Here is a 13,960-nt window from a genome sequence, read left to right on the forward strand (position 1 = left end):
TTGAAAAAGCGTACATTTATTTTTCTGCATATCTAACAAATGCATTTTACTCGATTTACGCAATAAATTTAATTGTCTTGTATCAAACAACAGAAATTGATTATTTAAAAATTGTAAATATCTAGAATAATAAAATATAAAGAAAGTAGATCTGTCAGCATAATAACGCTTTGGTTAAATATTTAATTGCTATTATTCTTAGTATGTACAAGATATAAAAATCATGTATAAAAAATATAAATGCTTTGATATTGCACATGTAATTAAAGTTAATAAGTATTGTTAAATGATGTTACGAAAACATTCAGATATAATCAATGCATTTAATTTGATATTCTAAAAAGTTTAGCGATTTTTTTAAGAAATCTCAAATATTATTTCTATTATTATATTATTTTATTGCTATATCTCTTATTTTATTGCTGTGAGTTTACTTGTCAATGTATATGTCGTAGGTAAATGGTATATTTCAGGAAAATAGTTTTTGACCAGGCAAATGCTATCTGCCTAGTCAAATGACTTTCGCTCGCTTCAAATGCTATTTTCTTAGATGAATGCTATTTTGCTAGGCAAATAGCATTTGCCTGAATGCTTTTTAGGAAAATGGAGTAATTATTTAGAAGACGTCTCTCACCTTCAATTTCAATGAAATTGTACTCGTTTGGCGCGTTTTTGCATGAAACGAAAGAATCTGGCATTAAAATGTCATGCCTAGTCTCGCGAACCGAGATATTAAGTTGAAGTTGATGACTATTGAGATTAGGAAATCTATCACTCCCCTATTTCAAAGGCGTACGACTTCTATATGTACGTTTCAATAAGCGACACAGTGCGATCACAATGATCATGTCATCTTTGTTTAATATTGACAAACAAAGAATGTAATGATCCATTACAGAAAGAATCGAGGGAGCGGATTCACCCGGAAGCCGCCATTTTAGTGCACCATTGAAGTGAGTAGAAGTATGAAGCATGATGAAACATACGATGCTGCACACACTGTGTATTGTGTATATGACATACACACACATTTGCGGAAGTGCACTATAAATGGCGAAACCAATCAGAGAAGAGGAACACTCTCCGCTTCACTCTTCCTTGATTCTCTCTGATCTATTGTGTAACACCGTGTCATTTGTGTGGCTTGTTGAAAGGCACACAATTATACTGTTGCACATAGGTTTCGACTTTCTACGCGAAGCGACTTTCACTCTTCCTCCTTCCCTCCCTCCTCAGAAGCGCACGACTTCTATGATTGTATACTGTTGCACGTGATTTTGACTCTTGATGCAAAACAAGGTTCACCTTATTTCTTCTTTGCTAAGAGATGTGCGACTTTCGCAAAGTAATGTCTATTTGTATAAAAAGTGGTGCGTCCCTTGGCGGGAGGGGAGAGGGGGTGCGTGGAATGAAAGTCGTTTCGCGTAGAAAGTTGAAACCCATGTGCAACAGTACAATTACAGAACTCGTGCGCCCCTGTGTCTTCTGAATAATTGCCCCATTTTCCTAAAAACGTTCAGGCAAATGCTATTTGCTTAGAAAAATAGCATACAACTAGGAAAATAACATTGAAAACGTGCAAAAGCCCATTTGATCAGGCAGATAGCATTTCGCTAATTAAAAGCTATTTTCCTAAAATAATCTACAACATATATTTCATCAAAATCTGGTAAAACCGATACATAGAAAAAAGAATTACATTAAAATATATTAAGTCTGAAAGATGTGTTAAATATATTAAAGGCATAGTTTAATAACTGCTTTATGAAAGATTAAATTATAATTTATATTTTTTCCAACTCCTCTACATATGTAACTGAATCTATTAAGTATTAAATATTATATTATAAATAAAAATATTATATTATAAATAAAATGCTACAAATAATATAATTATGCCTCTTTTGTTAACTGCTAGAACTGTCATATGCTTATTTAAACAAAAACACTATTAATATTAAATATGCACAATATTTATGTACATAGCCTTGGTAAAAAATATTAGACACTTTGCTCAATATTTTTATCTTATTAACTACTATTTAATATTTATACTGTTTTAACTCAAAAATTGATTTATAGTATTTTTTTATAAATTATTTTCTTTGTTTCAAGAATCCTTCAAACTTATGTATAAGTCGGTAACCAATAAGTAACAATGCAAAAAGAATTCCAGATGAAAAAAATATAAGTGCCTAATATTTTTGGCCAAGACTAGATAACTATATATATATATATATATATATATATATATAGTTATCTATCACCATCATATATTTAATTCATAATTTCCAAATGAATAAATATGTATATTTTCTGGTCGAAAAATTAAACTTAAAAACATATTTGTAAAAATTGTCTATAACGTATACCTCCAAACATCTTTCCATAAAATATGTATAAAGATGGGTTGTTTTCGCGCAGACACACATTTTCATAAATTTTTATTATTATCTCATTAATTATTGCAAAAATCGGATAGTACAAGATTTTTTTACTACAGTTTAGTCCACTCTACCTGCACGAATGCTGTGTCAATAATCATCGAATATCCAACAATATACGTATAATACATATAGAATATCTCGGAAAAAGTGAACAATCATCATAAGCCTACAAAGAGATCAGATGAAAATAATGTATAAGTTTCAACATAAATTTGTGTTCTACAATACACCATTTCCAAAATATTCATCTACAAAATATAATAAGATTTGAAAAGTATTTATTTTAAATAACTTATATATTGTTCTCTAAATGTTGATAATTTGTAATAATTTCGAGCTATATTTTAGAAATATCTTTCTCCAAAGTTGAAATCTGGGACGTTTAGACCCAGTGTCACAACGAAGATTCGAAATGCTATAAATAATTAATTGCGAAAGATATCACCTTATCGAGATGAGGTTCGAACCTGGATTCGCTCACTCTGTGCGGATGTTTTACCAATTCGGCTATCTATAAGTCCATAAAAAAACGATACAGAAAACTAGAGAATAGCTTTTTCTTTCTAATAGGTATAAAATTAAGTTTGAAGAGAATGGCTCGTCTCTCTTTTTATCGTAACACTTATTTTAACACTTATTCTTCAAGATGGAAATAACGGAAAACTGAATTGAAGGTTATTGTTCTACGTATAGTATAAATAAGGTAAGTCATAATTCTGTTATGAATATTTCGAGCGGAATAGCGCGATATTTAATTTCGATAGTTTACAGCGTCTTTGGTTAATCAAATATCAATTGTAATAGCTCGGAAGCAGCATTGGAACTTACAAATAGAAAGCAAGTTTATTTTCAGTTTTATGAGTCTGTAGTCTGAGTTCATTTTTTAAATTTTTCATTCACTCATTCAAGATAGTTTTCAACAAGTTTCATCATCAGATATCTAGCAACGCCTTACTTACCGTACTTCGAGATTGTATCTAATCTTTCTGTAAACCAATGGATCGTTCGAATTTTAATGAATTAGCTGATATGCATCGTATGGACCTACTCAAAGTAATGCTACCAAGGCAAGAAGAATATACGTTCAGTCTTTTCCAAACCGATATGTATCGGAAAAAGAATCTTTCCAAAATGTAAACAGAACCTTGAGAGAATGTGGTACATTAAAAAAAAGAGAACAAGTGAAGACAGAGTAGACTTGTAATGGAAGAAATACTCGAACAATTTGAGCGCAACCCTGCTACTAATATAAGAACAGTTTCGGATAAAATTACGTAGAAGTATCAAAATCAACAATGTGAAACAGCAAGAAACTCAATATATTCATATCACGTGCAAACGAGTTCAAAGCCTTTCTGTTGCAAATTATGGTCCCCGTTTGCAATTTTGTCATCCAGTGCCAAACGAGAATAAATTGAAATGGATAGAAACGAATTCATTTCGACATTTCTAAATTCGTACTTCTGATTTTTTAAATTCATTTGAATCCATGAATACATCCAAATTCAAGATGATGAATAGCTCATTTTGTATTTTAATTCATTTCAATAAAAAAATAATATAATATAAGAAAAGCTGAAATAATTTATAAAATTAAATTAATGAAAATAGGGCTACGCGAGCCAAGCAAGGTCTTGATTATGTTATTCAAAATCAAACAAAAAAAGTTTATTAGCAAATACATTTCGATCTCGATCGGATCATTTTCAATGTTAAAACAATAAAATTCGAAAAGAATTAACTAATCATAACAATAAAATATAAAGATATAACGTAATTATTAATTAAAACCTATATTCATAAATTTCATAGCTATGACTGTGAGATGCATTCCAGATACATTGAATCGCTTTGTAGTCGTCAACGATTGTTACGTTTTAGCCGTGTAATCACAGAGATCATTGAAATTATTGTCAGAGTGCGCGCGCACGCACGTGTATTTCATTTTTATTGTCCCTGGCAAATATCTAGAAAAATATAGAAGATACGAAAAAATGTTTCAGACAAAAATTATATGGCTTCGAAAGGGACATAAGACGATACTATTAATTTGACCTTGAATATTTGTTTGAAGATCACTTTTAATTTCTTAAATGGAACTCTCTGTTTTTCATTACATTTTCTTATAGCTTACTTCAACAGCTTCCAAAATACTATAATGAATATTTTTTCATGAAGTACTTTTCGAGTTATGAGATTTGAAAATTACAGTATGTGCTGACATTAGCATTACGCAAGGTATTGATCATATTCTGGATAACATTTATCAAGATCAAAGCCATTGGAGATTATATCTCTTATTTTAATTTCTGTATTAAAAATTCATTTTTACGTAAAAATGAAAATAAAAGATATAATTTCGAATGGCCTTGACAAATATTATCCAGAATATCCTGAACAACATTCAAAAGATTTTAGCCGTCGGTCGGATACCTTGCGTAATGCTAATATCGGTACATATTCTATATAACTTTCAAGCCTCATAATTCAAAAAGTACTTCATGAATAAATATTTTATTACAGTGTTTTGGAAAGTTCTTGAGATAAGCTATGAGAAAATGTAATGAAAAATAGGGAGTTCTATTTAAGAAATTGAAAATTACCTTTATATAACTTTCAAATAATTATTCAAGATCAAATTAATGATACCGTCTTATGTTCCCCTCGAAACAATATAATTTTTGTCTAAAACATTTTTATCTTCCATATTTTTCGAGATATTTGTCTGGAGCAATTAAAATAAAACATACGTATATACAGGCTGTCTCGCAAAGCGCTTGTGTAGATAGAGCGGACTAAACTGTGTTGAAAAGTCCTCTGCTATTTTGTAATTTTCGCAATGATTAACGAGATATTAGTGTACGAAAATAGCCAAATTCGCCCGGCTTATTGCCAAATGCAAGCGCGCGGTGAAGCGCCCAGACTCTTAGAAAGATTAGCAGCATCTCTCTGGAAGTCTGGGAGGTCTTATTTCGGGATATCCTGTATACATATATAGATACATGTCTATTAAAATGTATACACATATATAATTATTGTTAGCTGTCACTAATCAATGCGATAATTAAATTTGATCAAAATTAAGTTAATCTTTGTTTTTTTTTTTACTTTCTCTTTTTATACAGAATCCTCATACCCTCCCATATCCCCGTTCTTCTTCTTGCTATCAAGATAAGTACCCGAATGTGATAAAATTAATTATGTGACTTCGTTAAGATTAATGAAAATCTCAACAGTAAGGTAACAATTTTATGAAATGAAGAAGAAAGAAATAAATATGGTAAAAATGCCCCCACGATTTTTTGAATTGTCCTTTTTTTTTAAGTAACTTACATAAAAAGACGTTTACATATTAAATTTTATACTTCTATATGGAGAAGTGACCAAGTTAGAACGAAAAAACTAGTTTTTTCCGATTTAACTTAGTAAAAAATCAAATAAAATTCTGAAAAAGCAATTATATCTAGATATCTTTTTAATAAGGATATCTTTTTTTATTTTATTTTTTTTGGTGTAAATTTTGATTCTAAGAAAATAAAAATAACAACTTTTAAACATTTTTTTTTTAATGGTTATCACTTTAAAAAAATGGTTATTATCACTTTAACAAAATGGTTGATGTACTACTTTGAAAAAATATTTTGAATCTCTGTTCAATTTTCTACAAAACATATTTTTTTCAAAAAGTGGGCCTCATTGAAAAAAAATTAAATTTACATTTTCTCATTAATTTTTTGAAAAACTGAGAGATACAAATCGTTTTTATCAGCTCTCTAATATTTTATTTATTTATAAAATTCCATATTAAAATGTTTTGCTAATTATAAGTTAAAAATTAATGATAGCTAAATTACTTTTGAATTTTTAATAATTTCATAACAAAGTTTTCATTTTACAAATCACTGGATTGGAAGACAATTATTTTGATTCAATTGATATTTATTCATTTTGACAAACGTCGGTATTTAGTCTTCATAGCTATCGTCATTAATTACTAGGTATACTTCTTCTGCAGTAGATTGGTTAGAATTTCGGCAGGCCTTTTTATTTTTGATAGATATCAAGCATGAAATAAATAATATATCACAGCGGCAATATAAGAACAACATCCAATTGTGCGTCTACCAGGGCAATCACATAGTATTTGTCGAAATTTTAACTAATCTGTTCACTGCAGAAGAAGTTTATTATAATTAAGGAGATTCTCGCGCTACTTCCAAGTCAATAGATAGTTTATTCATAATAATATGTAAAATGATTAAAATCATGAAATAAAAAGATTATTAACAATATCTTATGCCATTATACATAGTTAATTTTATTGTTAATTTTATATGTTACTAAATATTTTCAAAATGACAAAATTAGTTGTAAGACGCTCATTTGATGTACACGCATTTAACATATATTCTAGATTTTTTCATTGAAGAATATAAAGGAGGATATTAAAAAGAGGCCGATTTTTGAAAGGCCATAAAGGTGTAAGTAAAAGAAATAACATTTTTTCTAGATTTTGACTTCCTAAATACAATAAAATATGTTAATAAAAAGTTCAATAGAGAACACTTTGAAAATTGAACATAAATATGATATATTTAAACAAATTCCAATATTCTTACTTTTCAAAGTGTTTCCTAAATGCCATGAACTTTTTAATAATTTTATCATATAAGGATCACCTTCGTTGTAATCAGAGAATCCATTATCTAAGGAATCAAAGATAATTAAGTATATAATATATTACAATACAATATGAATAATAAAAAATTGTCATAGTACAAATGATACCATACGGGGTGTGTTTCAAAAATTTGAAAACGATCGAATATCTTGAACGCAAAGCATTTTTGAGACAAATGTTCCAGACAAAAGATATAGAGTTTAAAAAGATCTACTCACTGATTAAATCCCCTTGACCTTGGATGGCATTGCCAAGGCCAGATCGATTTTTAAAATCGATTTTTTAAATGGAATTCCCTATTTTTCATTACATATTCTTGTAGCTTCAAGAACTTTTCAAAACATAATAAAATATTTTTTCTAAGTACAATATTTTTCGAGTTATGAGATTCGAAAGTTACAGTATACCATCGACATTGTTACTCAAGGTACCAAAATGATGGCTAAAACCTCTTGAATGTTGTTTAGGGTCATAAGCTTAATAACATTTATTTATTTTAAGATCAAAGCCTTTGAAGAGGAGGTTCTTCTTATTTTCATTTTTATATAAATTGAATTTTTAGTGCAAAAATAAAAATAAAAAGAACAACTTCCAATGACCTTGATCTTGACAAATGTTATCTAGATCATGATCTTGAACAACCAAATATTAAAAGTCGAAATGTTTGTATATTGTATTATATATTGTTCAGTGTATTTATCATACAATAATATAAAATTAGCACACGAAAAAAACTTGCTAGACTCAAATACATATTTTGAATTGTTATACCTTCGACTTGTAATGTAAAATTCTATAAATTTAGAATTAAATATCTTCAAAATGGTATGGTAAGAGTCAATGAAATTTTTTCTAGATATTATTGATATTAACTTTTGTATTACATATATATTATAGATTTGTCTAATATTTCATTAAATGCAAGAACTTTCTTAATAACGATAGCAGGACTAAACACCAATGTTTGTCAAAATGAATATAAATATTAATTGAATAAAAATAACTCTTCCAACTCAGTGATTTGTAAAATGAAAACTTTATGTTATGGAATTATTAAAAATTCAAAGATAATTTAGCTATCATTAACTTTTAACTTGTGATTAGAAAAACATTTCAATATGGAATTTTATAGATAAATCATTTTTTTTTTCGAGATCTGATAAAAATGGTTTGTGTCGCTCATTTTTTCAAGAAATTAATGAGAAGATGTAAATTTAATTTTTTTCAATGTGGCCCACCTTTTGAAAAAAATTTGAAAAAATATATTTTATAGGAAGTGTGAACAGAGATTCACGTGCAATTTTTTTAAGGTGGTAGATCAATGTAATCAGAATGAGAAAAATATTTAAGTTATTTTCATTTTTTTAGAATCGAAATTCGCATCAAAAAAGAATTTAAAAAATATCCTCATTGATATCTAGGTGTAATTGATTTTTCAGAATTTTTACAGAATTTTATTTAATTTTTTACTAATAGTTGCACTGAGCGTACATCAGCTCTGCCAGTGAAAAACGCTGTAAGTTAAAATCGGAAAATTGTAAAAATATCATTTTTTTCGCTTGATCACATCTCAATATAGAAACATAAAATTCGATATGTAAGCGTTTTTTTTTTATATAAGTTATCTGAGAAAAAAAGATCAACTTAAAAAGCCATGAGGACATTTTCACCATACTTATTCCGCTAGGATCCTTTTTCTATACAAATTATTAATCAAACAATATATAATTAAAAATAATGTTACATTTTATCTTTTTTTTATGATTTAAATATTAATAACAAAATATAAAATAGTAATATAATAAAATATAAAAAAAAACATTATTTTATGTTTTTTTACAATATAATAATATTTTATCAACATTATACATACAATATACAGGCTATCCCAAATCTTTTGACACACTGCTTATGAGCAGGTAGAGCAGACTAAACTAAATCGAAGAATCGTCCATTTTGCGATTTTTGTAATTTTTCTTTTTAGTTACCCGATTAGCAGAATATCTAAAATCGATGCAGTTTTAAAATATCTATGAGAGTTCTTTAAAAAACATCTTTAAGATTTTTAATAAAACATCTTTAAGATATTTCTTTAAAAACTTTAAAAGATATCCTTAAGTTGTCTTAAGCGTCGATTTTATCTACTTATTCGGCAATCTTCAGAAATTAATGTTTCGTTAATTATCGCGAGAATTGTAAAATGATACAGAATTTTCCGACTCAGTTTAGTTTGGTCTACCTGCCCATAAGCGGTATGTGAAAAAGTTTGAGACACCCTATAATATAATGCTATTTACTCAAAAGAAGTTTTTAACTCTAATTATTTTTTCATGTCAAAATCTTAAAAAACGTTTATTAAACCACCAATTAAATAAAAATTGATTATTTCAAAAACTAAGCATTTCCGCAACAGCATTTCTGCATTTATTGATTTGACTACATTTAATTAGTGTATTACATGTCTAAAACGATCAAAATCTGACTGGAACCTACCAAAGTTGAGCCAATATATGTTACCAGTATATGTTATAATATTAATGTTTTTATATCTTGCAAATTACTTACCCATTGTTGGTATGTGGATTCGTAGAGCTGTAGTAAATCGCAGATATGTCCGTCCAAGTTCATGAACACAAATATGAAGAACATCGCTAATGTCAATGAGCATATCTGTGTATATATATATATATATATATACACACGCGTATACATATACATTCAATTGTTAAGAACTAATACCCTTTTTATACTTTTTCTTATTCCACAAGTTCCATATAAGTTTTAATAAATGATAACTATCTGACCATGCATTAAGGGCTGTCACACACAAAATTTCGCAACAGTGACAGTAAGATGTAAACTTAAGCCGGTGAATCAATCACGATATTGCTTTAGGTTTACATAATCTAACCGAAATGGAAATAACAGTAAACTTATCCTTAATCTCATAAAAAGGTGAATTTCAACGGTTGAAACTCGCCTTATGGATAAGTTTACTGCTATTACTTCATTAGAGTATGTAGATAATCTAAAGCAGTATCCTGATTGGCTTATCAACTTAAGTTTACATCTTAAGGTTACTGTTACAGAAATTTTATCTGCAACAGCCCTAAAGAAAATACAATTTATATAATTGTTTAAATACTTATTTAAAAAATGTTACAAGCTTAGAAAAAAAACATATGCATTGATGCATATGTTTTTGAATGCATTGATTTGTATTAATCTTTCATATTATTGAAATACTATGTATTCTGCTTTTTTTATTTCCAAAGGATACGTTCAGTTTTTTCAATACGGCAAGTAATATATACACAAGCAGCCTGGTTGTGAGCTTGTTTTCTTCCACGAGTCAGATGATAACACAAAGCCATTTTATAGAAGTTCACTGACGTCTCAATGCAATTTTGATTTAAGCTAAAGTAAACATTTGAGATTTGTGAAAGAAATAATGTTTTAATAACAAAAAATTATTTAATTATAAATATATATTATGAAAAAAAGTTATTTACCCTAATTGCAGACAAAGATGTGTTATACCTTTCCGTGCATTTTGTAAAGTAATTCTTCTAGATTCTTTTCCATTAACATAATAGGCTATAAGCAAAAGAAATTTTATAGATAATTGATTTTATCATTTATGAATATTTATCTTTTAAAGAAAATTTAAATAACTTACATGCACCAAAATTTGTAGCACTACCTGTGCTATCATTAGCGACAAAATGTCCAGGTACCCTTACTTTACCAGAGGATGATTCTTCAAAAGTTGTTTGACTAATAATAACTGAATCTTCTAATACAAAACCACATTCTATACAGATTGCATCTCCACGTCCAGGATCAGTTTCAATATTGGTAGACCCACAATTGCGACATTTGTTTCCCGACATCTGATACAATAATATAAATATTTTACAATACAATAATACAATATTTATTTTAAAAAATTGGTAATAGTTCAGTTTACAGCGCCGCACCTCAAAAATTAATGAAATTAGGCTTATTTAATGCGTTTTTGCACGAAACGAAAGAATCTGACAGAAATAAGCGTCGATCTCCTCTGCGAACCGATATATTAATCGTTAAAGTTCACGACTATTCAGGTTAGAAAATCTGTCACGTTCACGTAATACAACGACTACTACCGACTACGATTATACGATGTGAGTGTAGCGTGCGTTGCAGTCAGCTTCTTTAAGACGCCTTTACATGGGAACATGAAGCAGAGAAAAATTAAAGGTGTCTTTTCATGCTAATGCTCGACCACAGATTTCTATTATAAAAGTACTTTTTTTGGGGATCAGTTGACGCGTGTCAAGACAATTTTATGACGTTATGTTAGTTTCAGCGTTGACGCTCAGAAGTTCAGATTTTTCAACTTCTAAGTGTCGCGCGCGAAAGAACTGTTTTTTTAAAAGAAGCGAAATATTGGGTCATCTAAAAAGTATCCGCGGTACTTTGTCACTAGATATATGACCATCATCACACATCTAGTGACAAAAAACCGCGGATACTTTTTAGATGACCCAATATATTCATTAGATGTCCCAGCAAACGAGAATGGATTGAAATGAATTGAAATGGATTTACATTTTTAGAAATATTGATTCACGAATGTTAAAATGAATACTTTTCAATTTTGAATGCATTTTTATTCATTTGTAGGAATTGCATGGAGCATATCTCTATGCCTTCCAATCTAAAATAATATTAGGTTCTGTGCACACAAACATAATTGTGAATACTCAATTTAAAATTTTGAATAGGAAATGCAGTTTTCAATCCAATTACATCCAACTGAATCTAATTGAATCCAATTGAATCCAATTAAATCCAAAAAAAGGATTCGCTATTTAAAATACGCATCCGGATAGAAAAAAATTTCAATCCATTTTAATCCATTCTCGTTTGCTGGGCGATTCCGTGTACAATTATGGATTAAAAGGTTGTAACTCTTTTTTTTAATGAATTTTAGGATACAGCCTACTCATCGAGCGATTAATTTTTATTTGTCGATCCATGAATAAGAGCCAATTATTCAGTGAGCAAGCTGCGTTCCAAAATCCATTGAAAAGAAAGTGTTGCAACCTTTTTGTCCCTGCTTTAATAACACGAAGTCAACTCTAAGTCAATTCTAAGTCAACTCGACTATAGCTTCTGGTCCACAGCAGAAGATTGAAGCAATATTGTTGCAATGTTGCAATATTGCAGATTGCAATGTAATATTGCAGAGATACAGGGTCCGGCAAAATCTCCCACATTTTAATCTTTAATAAAAACACCATTGTAAATGCTATTTAGATTTTATTTTTATTAACTGAAAATTTATGCTATGCCATTTGTTTTTATTGAGTTTTGAAAATTACAGAGTCCAAGTGGCGACCATTTTTTTCGATACACATTCGAAGCTGATTTCTAAAAGTTTCCATCACTCGAGCAATAATTTGAGGCGATATTCCTGTAATTTCTTGGCGTATTGCTGCTTTCAATTCGTCAATGGTTCGGGGGTGGTATGCTCTGCGATTTTCCCAGTCCCGTTCACTAAGTTCTTGCACGATCATCATTTTGTATGGGTGGAACTTCAGATCGGCGTGTAAAATTCTTCTCACAGAACGATCTGACAAACGCAAAGCAGAGGCATGTTTAACAGCTGAACGGCTAGGAGATCGTTCAACTGCTTCTCTTACAGCTGCAACATTTTCAGGTGTCCGAACACTTCTGGGTCTACCAGTTGATTTTCTTTTTAAAGCTGAACCTGTAACTCTAAAATTTGAAACCCACAACAGTATTGTTTTGCGATCTGGAACTGGAGCATGTCTACCAAGCGCGAAGTGAGTACGAAAAGTTCTTTGCGTCGTAATCACAGATTCGTTACTTTTCATAAATGTTTCGATAACAAAGGCACGATGCTCGCCCGTCCAATTCATGACGACAACTGAAATGACAAGGCGCGAGCTACCAACCGACTACGCTAAGCTCCCCCTCTCTTCAGTGGTTCGGGGACAGTGGCGGTGCAAAATGTGGGAGATCATTTTGCCGGACCCTGTATTACAGATATGTAAATTAACAATATGCCTGCAAAATGTCAATAATATGTTCGTAATACATTCCACAAATATTGCAAAATTATAATTCTTTAATTGTTACAATAATAATAATATAAAAATATAAGTTTTTACAATATTTATGTAGTACAGTCTTTTAGTTTAACAGTTTCGTTTTTATGATATAATATTAATTAATATAATTTATTTTATATTTAAATAAAAAATTTATTGATCTATTTGACAGTCATTTCATTAGCTAAATTTTATATTTATTTTAAATATGAAATCAAAAGATTGAATAATATCAAGCTTACAATCACTGCATCATTAATGGATAAAACGATAAGCAATTAAGCTGCTGAAAACGATTTATCGAAATTATATGATCGATTATATTAATTATATGATCGATGATTTATGCCTGATGTAAATAAACCAGCGCTTGAACTTTATTGATAAATTTGATATTGTCATTTTTTAATCAATTTCAATTGACTCGAAGTGGTTTCGAATTAAAAAGAATCACCGCGATTTACTTAATCCATGATTAACTTACCAAGCGATTGTACCCCCACAGCACAAAGTTGCACAAAGTCGCACAAAATCGCACAAAGTTACAGCAACACTGCTGCAATATTGTTGCAACGTTACATATTGCAGCAATATTGCAGAGATTTTGCAGTAATATTACTGCAAATTTTGTGCTGTATTATTATATTATTATATTAATGTGGATAATATTTGTAGTTTGTTCGGGGTACACACATACATGTTTTATCCTA

The 13,960-nt window shown here is 29.4% G+C and overlaps 2 protein-coding genes and 1 long non-coding RNA gene across 3 annotated transcripts in view; 1 reads left to right on the forward strand and 2 right to left on the reverse strand.

Moving 5' to 3' along the window:
* Nucleotides 1-1,893, forward strand: part of lute (BTB/POZ domain containing protein 3 lute) — a 23,292-nt gene extending 21,399 nt beyond the window's left edge. Inside the window, exon 7 of the mRNA XM_011051001.2 lies at nt 1-1,893. This exon is cut by the window's left edge and continues 4,055 nt beyond it. The gene's annotated coding sequence lies outside the window, so the exon portion shown is untranslated.
* Brf (Brf RNA polymerase III subunit) overlaps nt 1-11,312 on the reverse strand; it is a 61,849-nt gene extending 50,537 nt beyond the window's left edge. The window contains exons 1-5 of the mRNA XM_011051002.2: nt 11,109-11,312; nt 10,808-11,021; nt 10,641-10,725; nt 10,409-10,545; nt 9,694-9,798 (exon numbers count right to left, since the gene is read on the reverse strand). Of these exons, the coding sequence (XP_011049304.1) occupies nt 9,694-9,798; nt 10,409-10,545; nt 10,641-10,725; nt 10,808-11,021 (541 nt within the window). The 5' untranslated portion in view covers nt 11,109-11,312. The remainder of the gene's footprint in view (nt 1-9,693; nt 9,799-10,408; nt 10,546-10,640; nt 10,726-10,807; nt 11,022-11,108) is intronic.
* A 1,110-nt stretch (nt 11,313-12,422) lies between these two features.
* LOC147907986 (uncharacterized) lies at nt 12,423-13,330 on the reverse strand. Its single transcript, XR_015546678.1, has 2 exons — nt 13,007-13,330; nt 12,423-12,894 (listed from the first exon to the last, which is right to left on the reverse strand). It is a non-coding gene; the product is annotated as an uncharacterized LOC147907986 (long non-coding RNA).
* Between the last annotated feature and the right edge of the window lie 630 nt (nt 13,331-13,960).

This window comes from Acromyrmex echinatior, chromosome 11, assembly GCF_024713525.1.
Source record: "Acromyrmex echinatior isolate Ae372 chromosome 11, ASM2471352v2, whole genome shotgun sequence".
NCBI classification, from domain to species: Eukaryota; Metazoa; Arthropoda; class Insecta; order Hymenoptera; family Formicidae; genus Acromyrmex; species Acromyrmex echinatior.